A 19,404-nucleotide genomic window follows, 5' to 3' on the forward strand; every position below is an offset into this window, starting at 1 on the left:
GAAGGAAGGCGCCTGGAAAGGAAGCAGGAGGTCCCGAGATACTCAGCCTCGGCATCCCGCAACAAGACCCTTCCCACTGCAGGGATGGCAGGTAATGCAACTGAGGGACAGGGAGGGGCTAGGCCAAGACTGTCGGAAGAAGAAAAGGAAAGACGACGACGGGAACGTTTATGCTTTTATTGTTCAAAGCCGGGCCATGTGGCCAGAGACTGTGGACTGAAAGGGGGGAAAGCCGAGCCGTCGGGAAACTAGAACACCCAGTCCACGTGCAGGCCGGTGGACTGGGGGCAGCATTGTATAAAGGCCCCCCAACGATCCAACCTCCCTCAAAGGGGGTGTTGGTCTTGCCTATTCGGATTACAACTTCCAGAGGAGTGGTGTTTAATTCCACTGCCTTAATTGACAGTGGAGCCTCCACAAATTTTATTGATGCAAAGTTAGTCAAGCGTCATGGAATTTCCCGGTGGAAACTCCCCTAGCTGTGGAGACTATCGATGGGAGACCCCTGAAGTCAGGAGGGGTGACACAAGCCATGGAGGAAGTGAAACTTCAAATCCCTGGGCACGAAGAGTTCATTTCGCTATACGTGTCAGATCTCTCGAACTTTGAGGTGATTCTGGGAATGCCCTGGCTAGCAAAGCATGAACCCAAAATAAGTTGGAAGGAGGCGGTGGTGTGGTTCACCTCACAGTATTGCCAGGAGAACTGTCAACCTGAAGGAATCAAGAACACCCTAGCGGGGGCAGTGCAACAGATCGAGCAAGTGACCCTGCCGCCAAAGTATGAAGAATTCAAAGATGTGTTTGATGAAAAAGAGGCAGAGACTTTACCCCCCCACCGCCCTTACGACTGTGCGATTGACCTAGTGCCAGGAGCCAGCATCCCATCAGGGAGAATCTACTCTCTCACAGAGAATGAGAGGGAGGCCCTGAAGGAATTCCTGGATAAAAACCTGAGGCGAGGATTCATACGCCCCTCACAATCCCCTGCTGGAGCGCCACTATTGTTTGTGAAAAAGAAGGGGGGGAACTCAGACCCTGTAACGACTATCGCGCATTGAACCAGATCACCATCCCCAACAGCTACCCGCTGCCCCTGATCTCAGAGTTGCTGGACCAACTGCGCTCTGCAAAAATCTTCACGAAGTTGGATTTGAGAGGAGCGTACAATCTGATCAGAATGAAGGAGGGAGATGAATGGAAAACAGGATTCTTGACCACTTACGGACAGTATGAATACCTGGTCATGCCGTTCTGGCTTTGTGGAAGTCCAGGAATTTTTCAAAAATTCATGAACGACGTGTTTAGAGACTTGTTGGACACGTATGTAATCTGTTACTTAGATGATATCCTGGTGTTCTCAAAGAACCAGGAAGACCACGACCAGCATGTGAAGACGGTGTTGAAGAGACTGAGAGAAAATCACCTGTATGCTAAATTAGAGAAATGTGGATTTGACCTCAAGTCTCTAGACTTCCTTGGATATCGAATCTCAGCGGAAGGCGTGGAGATGGACCCAGGGAAAGTAAGCTGCATATTGGACTGGGGCCAACCTGTCACCAAAAAGGATGTACAACGGTTTTTGGGGTTTGCCAATTATTACAGAAAGTTCATTCCAGGGTTTTCCAAATTAACAGCTCCTCTGACTGACTGTTTAAGGGGGAAGAAGAAGTTTCAATGGACAGAGAACGCCACCGAGGCCTTTGAGGAGCTGAAGAGAAGGTTTGCTACTGAGCCCATTCTGCGCTTTGCTGATCCGAACCGCCCTTTCGTAGTGGAAGCAGATGCTTCAGATTTTGCCATCGGGGGGTCCTGCTACAATTAGACCAAGAAGGGAAGGAGCTGCACCCCTGTGCGTACTTCTCTCGGAAGTTAAAGCCTGCAGAGAAGAACTACACAGTTTGGGAGAAGGAGCTGCTGGCCATCAAGGACTCTTTTGAAAACTGGACACAATACCTAGAGGGGACCTCTCATCGAATTGAAGTGCGCTCCGACCACAAGAATCTTGAAAGCCTCCAAACAGCCAGAAAGCTGAACCAGAGACAGATAAGATGGTCCCAGTTCTTCACCGGGTTTAACTTCCAGATTACTTACCATGCCCAAGCCAAAAACCAGAGAGCGGATGCCTTATCCAGACAGCCACAATACAAAGAAAGTGAATCCAAGGACCAGCCTCAGTACGTAATCCCGCCAGAGAAATTAACGTTGGGAGTATGCCAGCCTTCATGGGAAGAGGAACTCAAAAAGGCACAAGAAGAAGATGCAGACATGCTAAAATATCAGCAGGGGACGGGACAAGGTCAAGACTCAGAAGTAACCTTTCACTGGAGAAATGGACTGTTATGGTTCAAAACCGCCAGATATGTGCCAGAAGGGGAATTAAGGCTCAGAATCCTACGCCAGTGTCATGATTCCATCACAGCGGGACACTTTGGGATTTACAAGACCATTCAGAACATGGCCAAGGACTTCTGGTGGCCTAAAATGCGTCGGGATATTGAGAGTTATGTAAAGTCCTGCTCTGTCTGTCTGCGGACAAAAACACAAACAGGGACACCAGCAGGACTGTTACAACCGTTGCCTGTCCCACACGAACCCTGGAAGGACCTCTCCATGGATTTTATAACTGATCTACCCAAGTCCCAAGGAATGACAGCCATCTTAGTAGTGGTGGATCTACTTACCAAAATGGCACACTTTCTTCCTTGTGCAGGGGCCTTAGAGGCTAAAGAAACGGCCAAGTTATTCATAAAAGAAGTCTACCGGCTGCATGGATTGCCAAACAGCGTAGTCTCAGACCGAGGAACTCAGTTCACAGCCAAATTTTGGAGAGCAATGTGGAAACAGTTGCAGACGGAATTAAAACTCTTCTCCGCCCATCACCCCCAGACAGATGGGCAGACGGAACGCTTGAACGCCGTTTTGGAAAGATATTTACGAAGTTATGTGTCCTATCAACAGACTGACTGTGTATCATATTTGCATTTTGCAGAGTTCGCCTACAACAATTCTCTGCACTCCAGCACTCAACAAACCCCGTTCTTCGCTAATTATGGATTCCATCCTAAAGTCTTTCCAAGCAGCTCAGAAGGAATGCTGGTACCGGCAGCTGAGAACTTCCTTAAGGAATTGCAAGCGGCGCAACAGACACTGAAACAGCAGTTAAACGAAGCCAAAACGGAGTACAAGCGAGTTGCTGACCTGCACAGGAAGGAGGGCCCCCCCCTTCAACCGGGAGACCAGGTATGGCTGTCCACCCGCTTCCTCCAGATGCCGGGCAAATGTAGAAAATTACAAGACAAGAGGGTGGGTCCTTTCGAAATAGAAACTCAAATTAATCCCGTGGCGTACCGACTGAAGCTGCCTGACACGTTTAAAATACATCCTGTGTTCCATCGATCCCTCTTAACGAAAGCCGCCCCTCCCAGTGAGTTACGGCCGGAGGAACCTCCCGGAGCTCCACTCCTGGTAAATGAGCAGCTTGAGTTTGAAGTTGAGGAGATCTTAGATTCCAGGATCAGACGCCACAAGCTGCAGTACTTGATTCACTGGAAAGGCTATGGGGTGGCTGACAGATCATGGGAAGATGCAGCTGATGTGCATGCTCCAGAATTGGTAAAACTTTTCCATCAACGTTTTCCCCACCGTCCCAAGCCAGACAAGGGGAGGGGGGCACAGCCTGGGAGGGGGGATGGTGTCGGAAGGCAGAGCTGGGGTCCCAATCCCGGGGAGCTGGATCCCGGAGAGTTGGGAGAAGAGTATTCGGATGGATGGCAGAGGGAAGGGGGAGGAACTTCCCCCCTTTGGAGCGAAGACGAAACAGAGGAACTGCCAGTGATAAGGTCGCTTAGCAACGGGGAGCCTGAGCCCTCCCTGGACATTCTCACGCCTCCCCCTCTTTCAGGCTCAGAGCAAGAGGGGAAAGAGGGAGGGCTGCTCACAGCCGAAAAGCAGGCAGGCAGTTTACCATCAGCCCCTCCCCTATCCCCCATCCTGGAATCGGAAACTTCAGAAGAGGAGGGGGTGATGCTTCCCCCCTCACCGCGCACACGCAGACAGCTGAAAAGACAGGAGAGAAGGGGGGGAAGGCGGGCAGTACCTGAGGGGCAGTTAAGGAGGAGCGAAAGATTGCGCGCCCGTTTGGCCCCTTCTTAAAGAACAGGCGGGAAGAAGTCCCTTGCTCTGTCAACTTTCTCCCAATGCCGCAGGACCTGTATCCCTGTATTGCTTCATGAGAAAACGCAGTCTTTGTTTGGACATTACCCTAATAAAACACGAATTAACTACAGCCGTTGGTCTGGTTCCTGAGTCACATCCTGGGCCTGACACCAGTTGATCACTGCGCTCTGCAGGTGAGGGCCTCCTGCAGATGCCATCATATCAGAAGGTCTGTTCTGCACAGCAGAGGATGTGGACCTTTAGTGTTGTGGCACCTACCCTTTGGAATTCTCTCCCCTTAAATATTCGGCAAGCACCATCTCTGTTATCTTTTTGGTACCTACTGAAGACCTTCCTCTTTCAGCAAGCCTTTCAAGCAGAGACCTTATCCACTCTGCCTCAGTGGAATTACTTTATATATGTTTTTTAAAATGTTTTGTTTTTAACATGTTTTAAAAGGTGTTTTGTTTCAATATATTGTAACGCCCGTTTTTATTATATTTTAAAGTGTTTTTAGTGTGTGGGGGGGTTTGCTGCCCTGGGCTGCTACTGGGTGGAAGGGCGGAATATAAATTTAATAAATAAATAAATCTAATCCCTTGCTAATCTTTGCTTCTCCCTCTCACATGAAAAATTGTTCTTGCATGCTGGAGTGGATCATAATCTAAAGATGTATGGATTAATGCAGGTGGGTGGAGGGAAATCACCAAATGCACGGCATCAACTCCTGCCTTCCTCCTGAAATTGTATGATCTCAGTAGGGCTGAACAATGAGATGATTCCAAATGTATAGACTGGCCCTCATTTTTAAACCTTTGTTTAAATTTAGTGACCCTGAGATCAGAAACAGGGCATGCTGAGACTAAAATGCTCCCTCACTGGCGTATCCACTGTCAACATCCTCTTAGTATCCTTTCATTTTCTGACACAGGGGTCTTTTCTGTCTGGCCATTGTTGCCATGTGTGACAGTAGACTGTTTTTAATATAGAGCCTAAAAATATACTAGGTGTTTATAACCAAAAAATAAGCAAAACTCTGAATTGTCCAACATTTTGTTTTAAAATGATCTTTTAAAAATAATAATAAGCTAATCAGTTAAGTTTAGGATTAACATTCTCTGGATTATTTTAAAATTAAACAACAAGTAAAGATAACCGTGTTGACCTATAAGAAAAATCCCAAAGTCCATATTAGAGTAATACCTTTATTCAGCCAACCAAAATATCACAACATAGGGTGTAAGCTTTCAACTTCTCCATCTATCGGGTCAGATGGTAAGCAGAGCAACGGGGGCAGGGGTGTCCCCATATTTGAAAACACAAGAATTGGCTGTTACTCAGCCATTATGTTTCTTGTTCCCAGCAGGCCACGGTGTAACTTGCATATCCACACTTATTTATTTATTTTATTTTATTTAATTAAGCTTATATACCACCCGACTAGCAACAGCTCTCTGGGCGGTGAACATTAAAAATACAATAAAAATAACACAAAACTGTACACAAAACTGTACAGTCTAAAATCAAAATATAATAATTTACAATTAACAGGAATTAAAATGCCTCAGAGAAGAGAAAGGTTTTAACCTGGCGCCGAAAAGATGATAGTGTCGGCGCCAGGCGCACCTCCTCGGGGAGACTATTCCACAGTTCGGGGGCCACCACTGAGAAGGCCCTAGATCTTGTCACCACTCTCCGGGCTTCCCTATGAGTCGGAACCCGGAGGAGGGCCTTCGTAGTAGACCGTAGTGTACGGGCCGGTTCATATCGGGAGAGGCGTTCCGACAGATATCGTGATCCCGCGCCGTATAAGGCTTGAATGTCTGCTACCTCCTCCCGGGTTCCACCTCAGTGGAGCCTGGTCCATTAGGGCAAATGGAGCACTGCCCCACCAGCCTGAGTCTCCCCTCCACCAGCCCCCACCTGCCTGCCTTCTTACACCCAGTCCAGGGGGTGGCACTGCCAGTTGGCTTCCCCCTTCTTAGTGCCAGCGTTGCCCTTGTAGAATTCAGTCAGCAAAGAAGAGGATGGGGACAAAACTAGACATAGTTGGCTCTGGCTCTACTTACTGTTTGGGGTCTCTGCTTTTCACCTTACCCATCCCCGACGGGCACCAGCCACTGCCGCTTAAGACTCTGACTAGATGCAGACTCCATGGCTTGAACATCAGCCAAATTTCTCTCACTCCTTTGGTGTTTGCCATCTAGCTTAACAAAGAGCCCTGGAGAATTCAAAAAGCTTCCACGCTATTTTGTGATATTTTGATTGTCCAAATAAAGGTATTGCCCTGCCATGGACTTTGGAATTGCAGATTAAATTATCCATTATTTATGTCCCTAAGGGTAGGCTGCCTCATTCTGCCTTATAGCTTTTATCAGTTTTATTGCTGCCTCTCATTGTCTTATGGCTGTTTTATTATGTTTGGCATGAATCATTTTTATTTATGCCTCTTGTACACCACTCTGGAATCCTTTTGGATGTAGGGTGATCTAGAAAAAAATAATATAATTGAGAAGGGCAAGACAGGGAAATAGAAATTAAATATTCCCCCATCTTTTCCTTCTGATTTTCTGTTAAAGGATTTTTATATAAAGTTAATATGCTTTTATTATAATTTTCATATGTGCTTCATGATGCCAGATAGTGGGGGGGTGGTATTAACATTGATTCTGATGTTTGTAATGCAAGATGTAATAGTCAGGCAGTCAATTATATTTTATCTTTTAATTTTCTAATGGCAAGATGTAGCAACACAGTTAACTCTTTTAAAAGGACAGCTGACAATTGTGTTTAAATTCCCTCACAACATATTCTGCAACTCTATTTGTCCTCTTCTTCCCATGATTTGTACAACTTTAATTGATCAGATAGTTAAAAAGCAACTCTGAGGCATGGAGCTGGCTGCCAGGAATGTAATGATAGTAAACTCCATGAAAGCGAGAATAGCAATCAAAGCATGATACTACAGCAAATATCGTCCAGGCAATTATAGTTTCTATAGCAAGCATCACTCATAAAGATCTTCAGAGTGGCACAGAATCTTCTTTGTCCTTACAGTTCATACCAGTGTAAAAGAATGTGGAGTTTGAACTTGGTAATTAAGGGTCAGAACAGACATTGCTTTAATAATGTGGCAAGTAATTTTTTTTTTAAAAAAAAACCTAAAACCAGGTGTGTGTCACAACATGTGGGGAGGAAAGCTGCAATCCTGCCAAAAATCTCCCATGTACAATACTTAGCGTTAGAAGAAAGCTAAGGAGACTTTATTTTCAAAAATTGTGCTAGTTTAGGACTAAGAGGAGAACGGTGCCCATCCATTGGTTCCAATTAACAGTAACAGGTTTGGTGGGTTGCAACGCAATTCTATATTCACTTACTTGGGAGTAAGCCCCATTGAACTCAATGAAACTTCCTTTTCATGGACGTGTATTGGATTATACTGTAAGAACCCACCAAATCTGTTAAATGGAACCAAACACACAGGCACTCTTCTCCTTTCAAACCTAATCTAACACAAATTTTTCATTTGTTTGGGTAGTTCATCATTAATACCACAGCCCCTAAAAAACAGTTATAGAAATAATTTTGAACTTTGTATGTATTTCTGGACCAGCTACAAAAGCTGATTTCAGTAGATCTGCTCATTAGTTATATGCTGCATTATATATGTGTGTCAGTTGCATTCTGCAGTTTGCATTTTGAGTGAAAGTGACACCCAGTCAGAGGAAGGGTGCCATGTACACAGTCCCTGCTACTAATAGCTATATTATTGGTAGTATCTTAGGCCCCCTCCCTCCTCTGACTGGTGCTTATTTGCAGGTGCATTCTGAAATATTTTCTTGAGACAGTAATTGTGCTTTAATGCTGGATGTATTTTGCTGTATAGGTTGTTCTGTGATGCGTCCTCAGTGCTACCACATTATTGCTGTCTGGAGGTGCTTCAGAGCAACGAAAGTGGGACAACCTCCCCTCCCCATCCATAAAGTGATGGGATTTCAGTAAGAACGATATACACTGACTGGCAATGAAACATTATAACTGCCCCAAAACATGGTATTTAAAGTGGCATCGCATGTGACTGCCCCAATAGCATCATGGGCACAAATCATCGTGACTGCACAATAAGAAGGGTGTCTGGAGTGGCCCTCAGTAGTCTTGCCTAGGCTGTGCAATTCCCTCCTGAGAAAGGATTGTCTTGCCCCATGGATGACAAAGGGTACTGTTTTCAGGAAGGCAATATCGTCCACTCTGTTTTTATTGGTTTATTCTGTGATTTGATGGGGTGGCATTTGAAATGGCAGGCAGAGGAAAAATAAGCCATCTGCTCCCAAACCTGTATTTTTTCTGCTAACCTTTAATGTAAATATTGTATATGTTTTCATCTTGCTGCTTTCAGATTTGTTATTTTATGTAGCATGATATTATTTTGTATTATTATGATTCTGGTTTTGTTAGCCACTGACCATGGGCCACTGGGATATAATTCCCCCCCCCGATAATGATAATAATGGTTATAATAGGGTCCTCAGTGCTGTGTGCAATCAAATAAGCAAAAGACAAATTCCTGCTCAGGGGATCCAACAAACTAAATTATGACTGTCAATTGTTTAACTTCTTGGTAATTGTCTCAAGCTTTGGTAAATAACATGATGTATTCTGTATACTAATAGTGAATTTATTATCCAAATGTGGATCCTTATGTAGACAAAACACCACCATCAGCAGGCTTAAGGGAATCCTACAGTTTGTAGTAGTACAACAAATCTTTAGAGAAGAAAAAACTCCCCCAAAAAGTCTACTGTGGGATGAATAGAAAACCAGCTGGGAGGGAATGGAATGCATTATCTTGGAAGAGGGTATGGCTGGCTGGCTGGCTGGCTTCCTGAACAGAAACACTTCAATATTTTGTCGCATGTCTCACTACTTTGTTCCTGTTATTAACACCAACAATGGAGTCCTGTGGTGCATTAAAAACTAATTAATGTAATGTGGCATAAGCGTTTGGAAGTTAGAGGATTCTTTGATGTCTTTGTTCTCTAAGATTCTTGTTGAGTTTTCACCTTTTATCTCCAGTCGCACAATAAGATCATTCCAAAGGAGCCACCTGATGGGCCAAACTACATTACATGCAAACAAGGATAACAGTAGCTTAATGGCTTTTTGATGTGTGCATGTGGTGGGGGGGAGCATGAAAAGCTGCAAGCAGGACAGCCTGGAAGCAGAGAAGCAGAGGAGGTGACAGTTAATGTTTCCTCTGTCTGCTATTTCTCCACTCAAAATTGCACCCCACCAAATGTCCCCTTCCCTTTTCAAATGTGTTCATCTTCATTTTCTGGCATATGACACACCCTTATAATGCAACAGGGTAGTATCCCTTCTCCCCCTCATTCCTCCAGAAAATAATCACTTAACACATCCGCCAGCAGCTGCCCTGTGGCTTTTCAATGAGCCAGAAGGCTCATCTACATGCGAGCATTTCTTCTTAGGAAATACACTTCTTTTACCTTTGCTTTTCATTTGCATCGTCTGCAGTTCCTGCTCAAAAGTTAGCTGCCAATCGCTTTTTCCCATTCACATAAGTAGGCATTACTCTGGGGAGGATCAGTCTCACTTTTTCCTTGTGGCCCTGCCCTCTAATTATACATTTCTACTCCCTGTGGTTGCCAGGTGACCAAGCATGTTCTACCAGCTGCAGTAAGTTCCTTTAAAAAACACACACCTGGAAATGCAAATATCTGTGTTTTCCCTAGTAGGATATAGCTGAAATACAAATCTTTGTTTGAGCAGTGTTATGCTTTTGTGCACAAGTTAGGAAAATAAAACAAAGGCACCATTTGTAGCAACATGAAAAAGGCCAGCAGAATGGAGGAGAGAAGTCAGAAGTTGCTTGTCAGCCTACAGGAAACAAAATGAACGAAGGGAGGAGGAGTGGGTGTAGAGAGGGGAACAATTGACACACCCACCTAAAAGCATCAGAACAAAGCATCTGCAAGATGTTGTTTCCTTCTCTTTTCGTATTATCAGTGGATTGGGTTAGTATGGATTTACAGGGGGAAAACTGTGCGATAGCTTCTGTTTGCCGATAATGTCATGTGAATCATGCAAATTTAAAGGAGATGTGAGTAGCTCCAAACACACAGGAAACCACCGTGTAGATGAGCCCAGAATCATACTGTGAGAACTCAGCAGGATTTGTAGCTAAGGATCAAATGGGAAACCCTGTGTGTGAGAGAGAAATATAATGGCATTATGACAACAATCCAGCCTGCGCATTTAAATTTTTTTTTGCAGCTTCCATTGGTATAGCTTGTCTCATTCTATGCTTCCGCTTTGTTCCAGCTATTGCTGAGTTCAAGGACATTCCCCTTCTCATTGCAGGCTAGCATTCTGCTGGTCTTCATCTCTCAAAACTGATACTCAGCTCTCTCCCCCGTTCCCCGCCCCCCAGGTCACCGGCTGATACTTCTGTGTATACATCTCATACTATGCTATATTCTCCTTCACTTTTCTGATCTTCTTGAGTAGCCTAGTCAAATAATGGCCAAATGTAATTATTATTAATTAATTAAATTTCTATCCTGCCTTTCCTCCCAAAGGAGCCCAGGGCAGACAACAACAAAACAGCAAACAAGGAAATAATAGCACAGTAAGAAAGACTGCCAGATCATGCTTCCCAACGACTCACTCCTTTATATTAGCTGCATCATAGACCTGGAAAAGATGTTCTGTTGCCTACCTTAAGATTTTCTTACCCAAGTCTTTGGACTTTCCTTGCTCATTTTGCGCACTCCTATACATCACATAAATAAGACAGTTACATATTACACTTCCGACGCTGCTAAAGCCTATCTGCCAAACTTAAGTCTGCAGACTCCTGTACAGGCGCAAGACAGATAATGACTCTGAGAAGAGAGCCAACATGTCTGGAGACGGAACTCCTTATAAGGTAGTTAATTGTTTAGATCCAGTCCCCAGTATTCAGAAGAGCTTGAGAGGGAGTCTAGCGAGTATACCTTTTGACAAGAGATATAAAAAGGTTAAACACTCATGGTTCTGGGCCAGTGCTTTTTTAACACTGCTGGACTACGACCTGGGAGACCAGGGTTCGAATCCGCACACAGCCATGAAGCACACTGGGTGACCTTGGGCCAGTCACTGCCTCTCAGCCTCAGAGGGAGGCAATAGTAAACCCCCTCTGAATACCGCTTACCGTGAAAACCCTATTCATAGTCACCATAAGTCGGAATCGACTTGAAAGGCAGTCCATTTCTATTTTAAAGCAAGAAGCACATGTCCCATTCCTACCATCTGATTGTGGAAGTATGATTGCACGTTTCTGTATTTCCAACTACTTTGTAACTTTGCCTTAGGAAGACATTGAGCTTGGACTCGGTCTTTTCCGATAGTGTAACCTAACACATGTTGTACTTTGAAGATTTCATACTTCAAAGTTTTTATACTTTATATATTGATTGTTTACCGCAACATACCTGCTTCTGATACGTATTTCTGATGCAAGATTCTGATATGTTGGCCAAGACTGACTAGAGTGCGTTTAACAGTGGTACTGTGTAAGACATAAATGAATAGAACATTATAAGGATATTCCTCTGTCAGCTTCCCATTTATTTTCCTGGTACTATCCAAGACCCACAGACATGTGGGTGGTCTCCAACCATCAAGCCTGCCTGTTCAGATGACTGCTGTTGTGAAACTGTGTAAGCTTAGGTGAACATGACATCTGACATACAAGGACTCTGAATAGCCAATGGGCAAAGGGGAGAAAACAAGAACCCTCAGTCCTAGGCATTCACTAGAAAGGGGGCTGGTCTTGCCCGTTTCACATCCCTCCACTATGCACACACATTCTCCATAGGGCAGCAACACATTCTGTTAGCATAAGACTCCAAGGAAAATACCCAATAATCCACACAACAGACATCACAACATTCTCCACCTATTAGGGAAAACACAGAACAGATATGTTTTTGTCCTTCCCTATTAATTCCCCCATGTCCATCACTGCACACTCACAATTCACCTAGTGAATATCATTCATTGTCAGACTGGAGAAATTGGGTTCCAGTCATGCTAGAGATGTACTTACCAGCAATTTCCTGGAGACTCCTGACATGAATACAAAAGTAACCTGTTAGTACAGACAAATCCTCTTGCTTCCAGGGTGAAATGTCATAATCGAGGGCAACAGCAAATCAGGCCTCGGCTGCCAGATGTGCAAATTATTGTTTGTGGAAAAAAACAGAAATGAAGAACAGAGTGGCAAAGGATGCCAGCCTTCCTGAAGGTCTTAAAAGGGCTTGTGGTTAAGAGCAGAGTTAGAGCAGAGTTATTAGTTTTACTTGAGAATCCTGCTTTATTGGGAAATACAGTATAGGTGTTCTTATCTAATTTATGTCATCTTGAATTTCAGTTCACATTCAGTCATTCTTATATTTGCTTTTTGTTCAGTGCTTTCTCTCAGCATTATACTTTTAGAAAATGTTACTAGCTGATACACAAAAATTCTGAATTGTATTTTAAAGCTAGCAAAATAACATCATTATGTTCAAAAACAAAGAAGAGTCTTCTTGCACTTTAAAGACTAACAAATTTATTATGGCATAAGCTTTCATGGACTATAGTCCAATTTAATAGATGTATAAAGTGTTCTTATAATAAGTTATAAATACACAACATGCATCTACTGTGCCTCTGCTCACAGAAATGCATTGTGCCCCTCCACCATGGGGTCCTTCTCAAACCAGATGAGACGTTAAACATGTATTTGAATTCTATGCCATTCTGTTCCTGCGATCTGCTGCCTCCTCATGCAAGTGAGAGAAAGAGGGAGAGGAGAATCCCAACTATAATATTCAAAGATTTGTTTAACATCATATCTAGTTTGAATCAGGGCAGGTTTGGCCCCTACCATGTTGGTAGCAAATGCAGCTACCAGCCAAAGAAGACAACAAGTGTTGTTGAAAATGGAATCTTCTCTTATATAAATAGCTCTGCTTCCTTGTATAGTCCCACCTTGCATTTCCATTTTGTAGGCCTGCTCTACACTGCAGCAGATGAGGTGGCAGAATAGAACACACCACTTCAGAATACATATAGGGGAATCTTGTCTTTGAATGTTTCTCTGCAAAACACACTCCCTGCAAGTAGAAAACCAAAACAGCAAGTGTTGGTTTTTTACTTGAGGGGAGGGTTTACATGAAAATGAATGGACTGCCTTCAAGTCGATCCTGACTTATGGCGACCCTATAAATAGGGTTTTCATGATAAGCGGTATTCATATTCAAGGCTCGGCGGAAGCTCATCATAGAGGGGGCATGGCAGAGATCATTTGGGAGGGAATTCCACAAAGTGGGGGCCACAATTGAAAAAGCCCTCTCCCTAGTTCTCACCAGTCTAGCTGTTTTAACTGGTGGGATAGAGAGAAGGCCTTTTGAGGCTGATCTTGTTGAGCAGCATCCTTGATAATGTTGGAGGCGCTCCTTCAGATAAACTGGGCCGAAACCGTATTTGGTTTTAAAGGTCAGAACCAACACCATGAATTGGGCCCGGAAAACAACCGGTAACCAGTGCAACTCCTTCAGCACTGGAGTGATGTGATATCGTCGGTGGCTGCCTTTAATCAGGTGAGCCGCCGCATTCTGTACCAGTTGCAGCTTCCGGACCGTTTTCAAGGATAACCCCATGCAGAGCGCATTACAGTAGTCTAGGCAAGAGGAGACCAGGGCATGTACCACAGATAGGAGCAGATGGTTGGGAAGATAGGGGCACAGCCTCTGTATCAGAAGGAGTTGATACAGCGCCGCCCGGCTCACAGCCGAGACCTGAGCCTCCATGGACAGCTGGGAGTCAAGAATGACTCCATGGACAGCTGTGGACCTGGTCTTTCAGGGGCAATTGTACCCCATTGAGCACCAGGTCAACATCCTCCAACCTTCCCTTGTCTCCCACAAAGAGAACCTCGGTCTTGTCAGGGTTCAGCTTCAGCTTATTCCTTCCCATCCAGCCACTCACTGACTCCAGGCACTTGGATAGGGTTTCTACAGCCAACCTCGGTGAAGATTTGAACGAGAGATAGAGCTGCGTGTCATCAGCATACTGGTGACACTGCAGCCCAAATCTTCTGATGATAGCCCCTAGAGGCTTTATATAGATGTTGAACAGCATCGGGGAGAGGATGGAGCCCTGTGGCACGCCACAAGTGAGAGGCCAAGGATCCGAAACCTCATCCCTCAATGCCACTCTCTGGTACCTACCAGAGAGGAAGGAATGGAACCACTGCAATACAGTGCCCCCTATGCCTAACCTCCTCAGGTGGTCCAGAAGGATACCATGGTCAACGGTATCAAAAGCCGCTGAGAGATCCAGGAGGACAAGGAAGCTGCATTCACCCCTATCCGACGCCCTCCTCATATCACCCACCAAGGCGACCAAGGCCGTTTCAGTCCCATGTCCAGGCCTGAAGCCTGATTGAAATGGATCCAGATAATCAGCTTCCTCCGAATGCACTTGCAACTGCTTTGCCACCACCCGCTCAACCGCCTTGCCCAGGAATGGCAGATTTGAGACTGGGCAAAAGTTGTTCAGATCTTGGGGATCCAAGGAGGGCTTCTTTAGAATTGGTTTTATTACTGCCTCCTTGAGAGCTGATGGCATTACTCCCTCTTCCAGGGACGTATTTACCACCATCTTGATCCCCTCGCCCAGTCTGTCCTTGCAGCTCATAATGAGCCATGATGGGCAAGGGTCGAGTAAGCAAGTGGTTGGCTTTAAGGTTGAAAGCACCTTGTCCACTTCATCAGAAGGAAGAAGCTAGAACCGATCCCACACCACCGGAGCACCACTGGCCGCCTCTGGCTCACTCACTGTGTCCACAGCACACGGAATAGCACTCTTAATACGATTGATTTTCTCCATAAAGTGCTTTGCAAACTCATCACAGGAGGCCTTAGCATGTTCCATCGGTTCCGGGGCAACTGGACCAACCAGGCTCTGGACCACTTGGAACAGCATCCCGAGACAGCACTCTGCGGACGCAATGGAGGCAGCATAAAAATCCTTTTTTGCTGCCCTCATTGCCACATGGTAGGCTACCGCAGCCGCTCTAACCCGTGTCCAATCATCATCAGAGCGAGATTTCCGCCACTGGCGCTCTAGCCATCTCACCTCCTGCCTCAGAGTTCTCAACCGTGGAGTATACCATGGTGCTGTCTGAGCTCTATTTAGGGGAGAGGGCGTTTCGGAGCCACCCAGTCTAATGCCCCGGTGATTGCAGCATTCCACCCCTCCACCAGGGTCTCAACCGAGTGCCCGTGTGCATGCTCCAAAGAATCCCCAAGTGCATACAGGAATCCATCATGATCCATCGGACGTCTGGGGCAGACCATCCTAATGGGTGCTCCACCCCCACGGAGGGTTTGTGGCACCAAGAAGTCCACCCTCACCAAGTGATGGATGTACCCCCAATTTTCAGACCACTCTCCTCCTCTCCCGAGACAAACCCGAGGATGAGTGCATGACCAGCTACATGGGTGGGCCCCGTTGGAATAAGGTGCAGCTCCCAGGAAGCCATGGTTTCCATGAAGTCCCGAGGCACCCCTGTGAGGATGGCCTCTGAATGTACGTTAAAGTCTCCCAATACTAACAAGTTTGGGGACTGTGCACACACATCCGAGACCACCTCCAGTACCTCAGCCAGGGAGTCTGTCGTGCAGCAGGGTGGACGGTACAAGAGCAGAATCCCTAGACTGCCCTTTGGGCCCAACCTCCAGTACATGCAGTCAACAACCTTTGTCTCACGGAGAGGAGGCCTGGTGATCTTTAGGTTTTATACATCATATTTCACATGACATCACTCTTTTACATACACATTATATTGTTTCTTACTTATTAGGTATGATCATGCCATTCAGACTGTCACTTTGGGTGTTGCAGATGGTCTCTATTTTCAAGTGGGATTCAATCACATACTAACAAATTCAAGTTTTCAGCTACAATTGTGCCACCTGGATTTGCCAGTATGTGATTGAATCATACCTGAAAATAGTGACAGTCTGGAAGCACCTGTTATCTAATCTCTCCACAAACAAATCGGGATAAATGCTCAATAAGCAGGTTGTCTGGAAGTGACCTCTCTTTTGTCTGTAAGATATATAGAGCAAACTCCCTTTCTGAATTCACAGGCCTGATTATACAAAGCCACAATAGGCTCAGTCTACCAGGAACATGCCCTGGAAAAGCCACAAAATAAAGGAGAGAGAATTTACATGAGAACACAAAAGATGCTCTTTTGCATCACCTCCAGCCCGTTCAAAAGTTTTGTGCAGAAGATGTTCCTGGTGGATAGGGCCTATTGTCACCATATGTCCTTCAGCAATTTAATCTTAAGATTGACAAACTTTCCTGTTGAAACTCTAGATCTGTCCAAGTCACGTATGAAATTTGGGGCTGACGTACGTCGTACATGTATCCAGTCTTTAGACAATAGGGGCACATACACATGTGAGATGTTAAACCCTCCTCGCATCCATGGCTTATTTCTCTATAATCTCTCTCCCCAAATGCTTTTTCATAGCAAAGCTCACTTCAGTTGTTGGAATTTGGATGAGGAGAAAAGAGCTAGGGGTGTTGGTAGACACAGACTATGAAGAAGATAACCTGTGAACAAAGGAGGATTTAGCACCTGCATTCTACATCCTTTTGCTCTAAAAACCACATCTCTCATCCCCTGGTATGTATTTGACTGGGACACAACCAGATTTAAGCAAACTGGTGTGCAGTCATCATGTCTAGTTTGGTTCTTGACGTTTTGCATCCTACGTATGACAACATTTTGGCTAGGCTTCTCACTCCTGTTTACATTTTATTACGTGACACAGTTTAAACAATTTTTAAGGTTAAAAGAGCATTTATTGAACTAAATGAATGAATCAGAATATCTCAGAAGATATAAAAGAGTAAAAACAAATAAAAACAACATGTTTAACTACACATTTTAAATAGGAGACCACATACATTTAAACAAGCCATAAAACTATTTTATAAGAGTTCCAACATCTGGAGGGCACCATGTTGGCTACCCTTGGTCTACATCATAGTTAGCAATGGCTCTGACACATCACCTTCATTAGAAATGACAATCCACCTGCAACCTTAGGATGCCCCTGAATGCTAGCTTACCATCCTCTTGCTTCAATAGTATAAAACAAGGGGTGGGATGAGGAAGCAGGTTACACTCCTCTTGGAACATTCCTGTGCCACAAATTTAAAGCCACAACACCTACAGTATAGTGCACACAGGCATGTCGTCAGTATAAAGTCAAGTACTCAGGGTGTGGTGTTTGCGGGGAATTGGATGCACTGCCCAAATGTAACTTGTCCCTGAAACAAGCACCATAAAGAATACGCACCAGGCACCTGCCCTAAGAAAACTATTGCACGCTATTGTAACTAAAAATGTCAAAGTTTAGTTAACACGTATGTTGGCCTAGAAGGTAACAATTGGACAGAATACTCATTCTTGCTATGAAAGAGTGTCCTGAGTATGTGCTGATATCTGCATTTTCCACAGATAATGATCAGCCAGTTATGTGAATAATGCATAAAGAATCCAAAATAGCTAGCTCAGTTTTTACCCTCTATGAACACATGGATAAACAGGTAAACTATGCAAAATATTATAGTTTTACACTTTTTACAAAACAGTATTTCTCCTAACAACCTGAACTGTAGATATGCTTATTAAACAATGACATGGAAATTTTTTAAACAAAATATTTCTACACACAAACTATTAGCTCTTTTTCTCAAGGAATTACATATGCTAACCTATCCAGTGGAAGTCACCATCTAATTTGGAGAAAAGATGCCGAAATGATGTAAGGAGTCTCTTTAGAACTTTTATAAAATGCAGAGTACAGTTTTCAATCAGAGCACGTAATTGTTAAAAAGAGACCATTTTAACTTCAGGGGTTACGGAACTCTGGACCCGCCGTCACTATGATGTCAGCATAGGGAGCAGCCTGAGCCACCTCAACAGCTTGTTGTTTCTTTAGGACAAGCAAGCTGTAGAATTTGGCTACAACGTCTTTCTTGTTCTTGTTCACACAGAGGGCCAGAAAACTGAAAGACTTTGCCCCTGTCTGGTTAATGTGCTGCACAGGGAACAAAACAAAGAAACAAATCAATAGACAAGTCGTGAGGTGACATTAATTTTGCATATGAAAATGACAGTCAGCAGCTGTGGGACATATACTGCACTGTTCGGCTTTATATTCACTACCAATGTTTGTTGATGGAAGGAATTGGGGAATAGGGTAAATGGGTCATATGGATTGCTTTCCTGCTTTCGATTTATCCCCACATTAATCACCATTTCATATAGAAAGATACAACTATTCCCTACTCTCTCTCACACACACCATGCAGGTCAGGGATAGGGAACCTGTGGCCTTCTAGACGTGGTTGGATTCCAACGCCCATCAGCTCCAGCCAGCATGGCCAACAGCCAGGGATGATGGAAACTGCAGTCCAACAACATCTAGAGGGCCACAGGTTCTTCCACACCCCTGCAGTCAATCTACTTGCAGGAAAGCATTCTAGCCGGCTGTTTGTCAGAAGACAGGACTATAAGGCAAGCCCTGCTGGATCAGACCAAAGGCATAGTGAGCCCAGCATCCTCATCCAATGAAGCCGAATGGTGGGAGATTCAGCACAAACATAAGGAAGTTCAAAAGGAAGCACATAGTTACTCTACGGTTTCAAAAGGTATTAAGACAAATTAATGGACAATAAGGGTATGCATGGCTACTAGTTATGATGATTATTTATTTATGTCATTTATACCCCACCTCTCCTCCAAGGAGCTCAAGATGGCATACAAAGATGGTTCTCCCCCTCCCAATTTTATCCTCACAATAACTCTATGAGGTAGGTTAGGCTGAGAGACAAGTGACTGAGCCAAAGTCATTCAGTGAGCTTCATGGCCGAGTGGGGATTTGAACTCTTATTCCCAGGTCCCAGTCCAACACTCTAACCACTGCATCATACTGGCTCTTTATTACCATTAGAAAGAGAGCCAGCATGCCTCTTAATACCAGCTGCTGGAGAGAAACAACGAGAGAGAGCTACAGGGTTTGCATCCAAGTCATGTGTGAATTACTCACAATGGATTCATGCAGCCTGCAGCCCTTTGCAAGCGGCTCTTACAGGAGGCAGAGGGGCTGAGCCA

The 19,404-nt window shown here is 44.7% G+C and overlaps 1 protein-coding gene across 1 annotated transcript in view; it reads right to left on the reverse strand.

Moving 5' to 3' along the window:
- Positions 1 to 17,109: 17,109 nt before the first annotated feature.
- Positions 17,110 to 19,404, reverse strand: part of RAD21L1 (RAD21 cohesin complex component like 1) — a 28,942-nt gene continuing 26,647 nt past the window's right edge. Inside the window, exon 14 of the mRNA XM_061630204.1 lies at positions 17,110 to 18,328. Within this exon, the coding sequence (XP_061486188.1) occupies positions 18,140 to 18,328 (189 nt within the window). The 3' untranslated portion in view covers positions 17,110 to 18,139. The remainder of the gene's footprint in view (positions 18,329 to 19,404) is intronic.

This window comes from Rhineura floridana, chromosome 6 (genome assembly GCF_030035675.1).
Source record: "Rhineura floridana isolate rRhiFlo1 chromosome 6, rRhiFlo1.hap2, whole genome shotgun sequence".
Classification (NCBI taxonomy): Eukaryota; Metazoa; Chordata; class Lepidosauria; order Squamata; family Rhineuridae; genus Rhineura; species Rhineura floridana.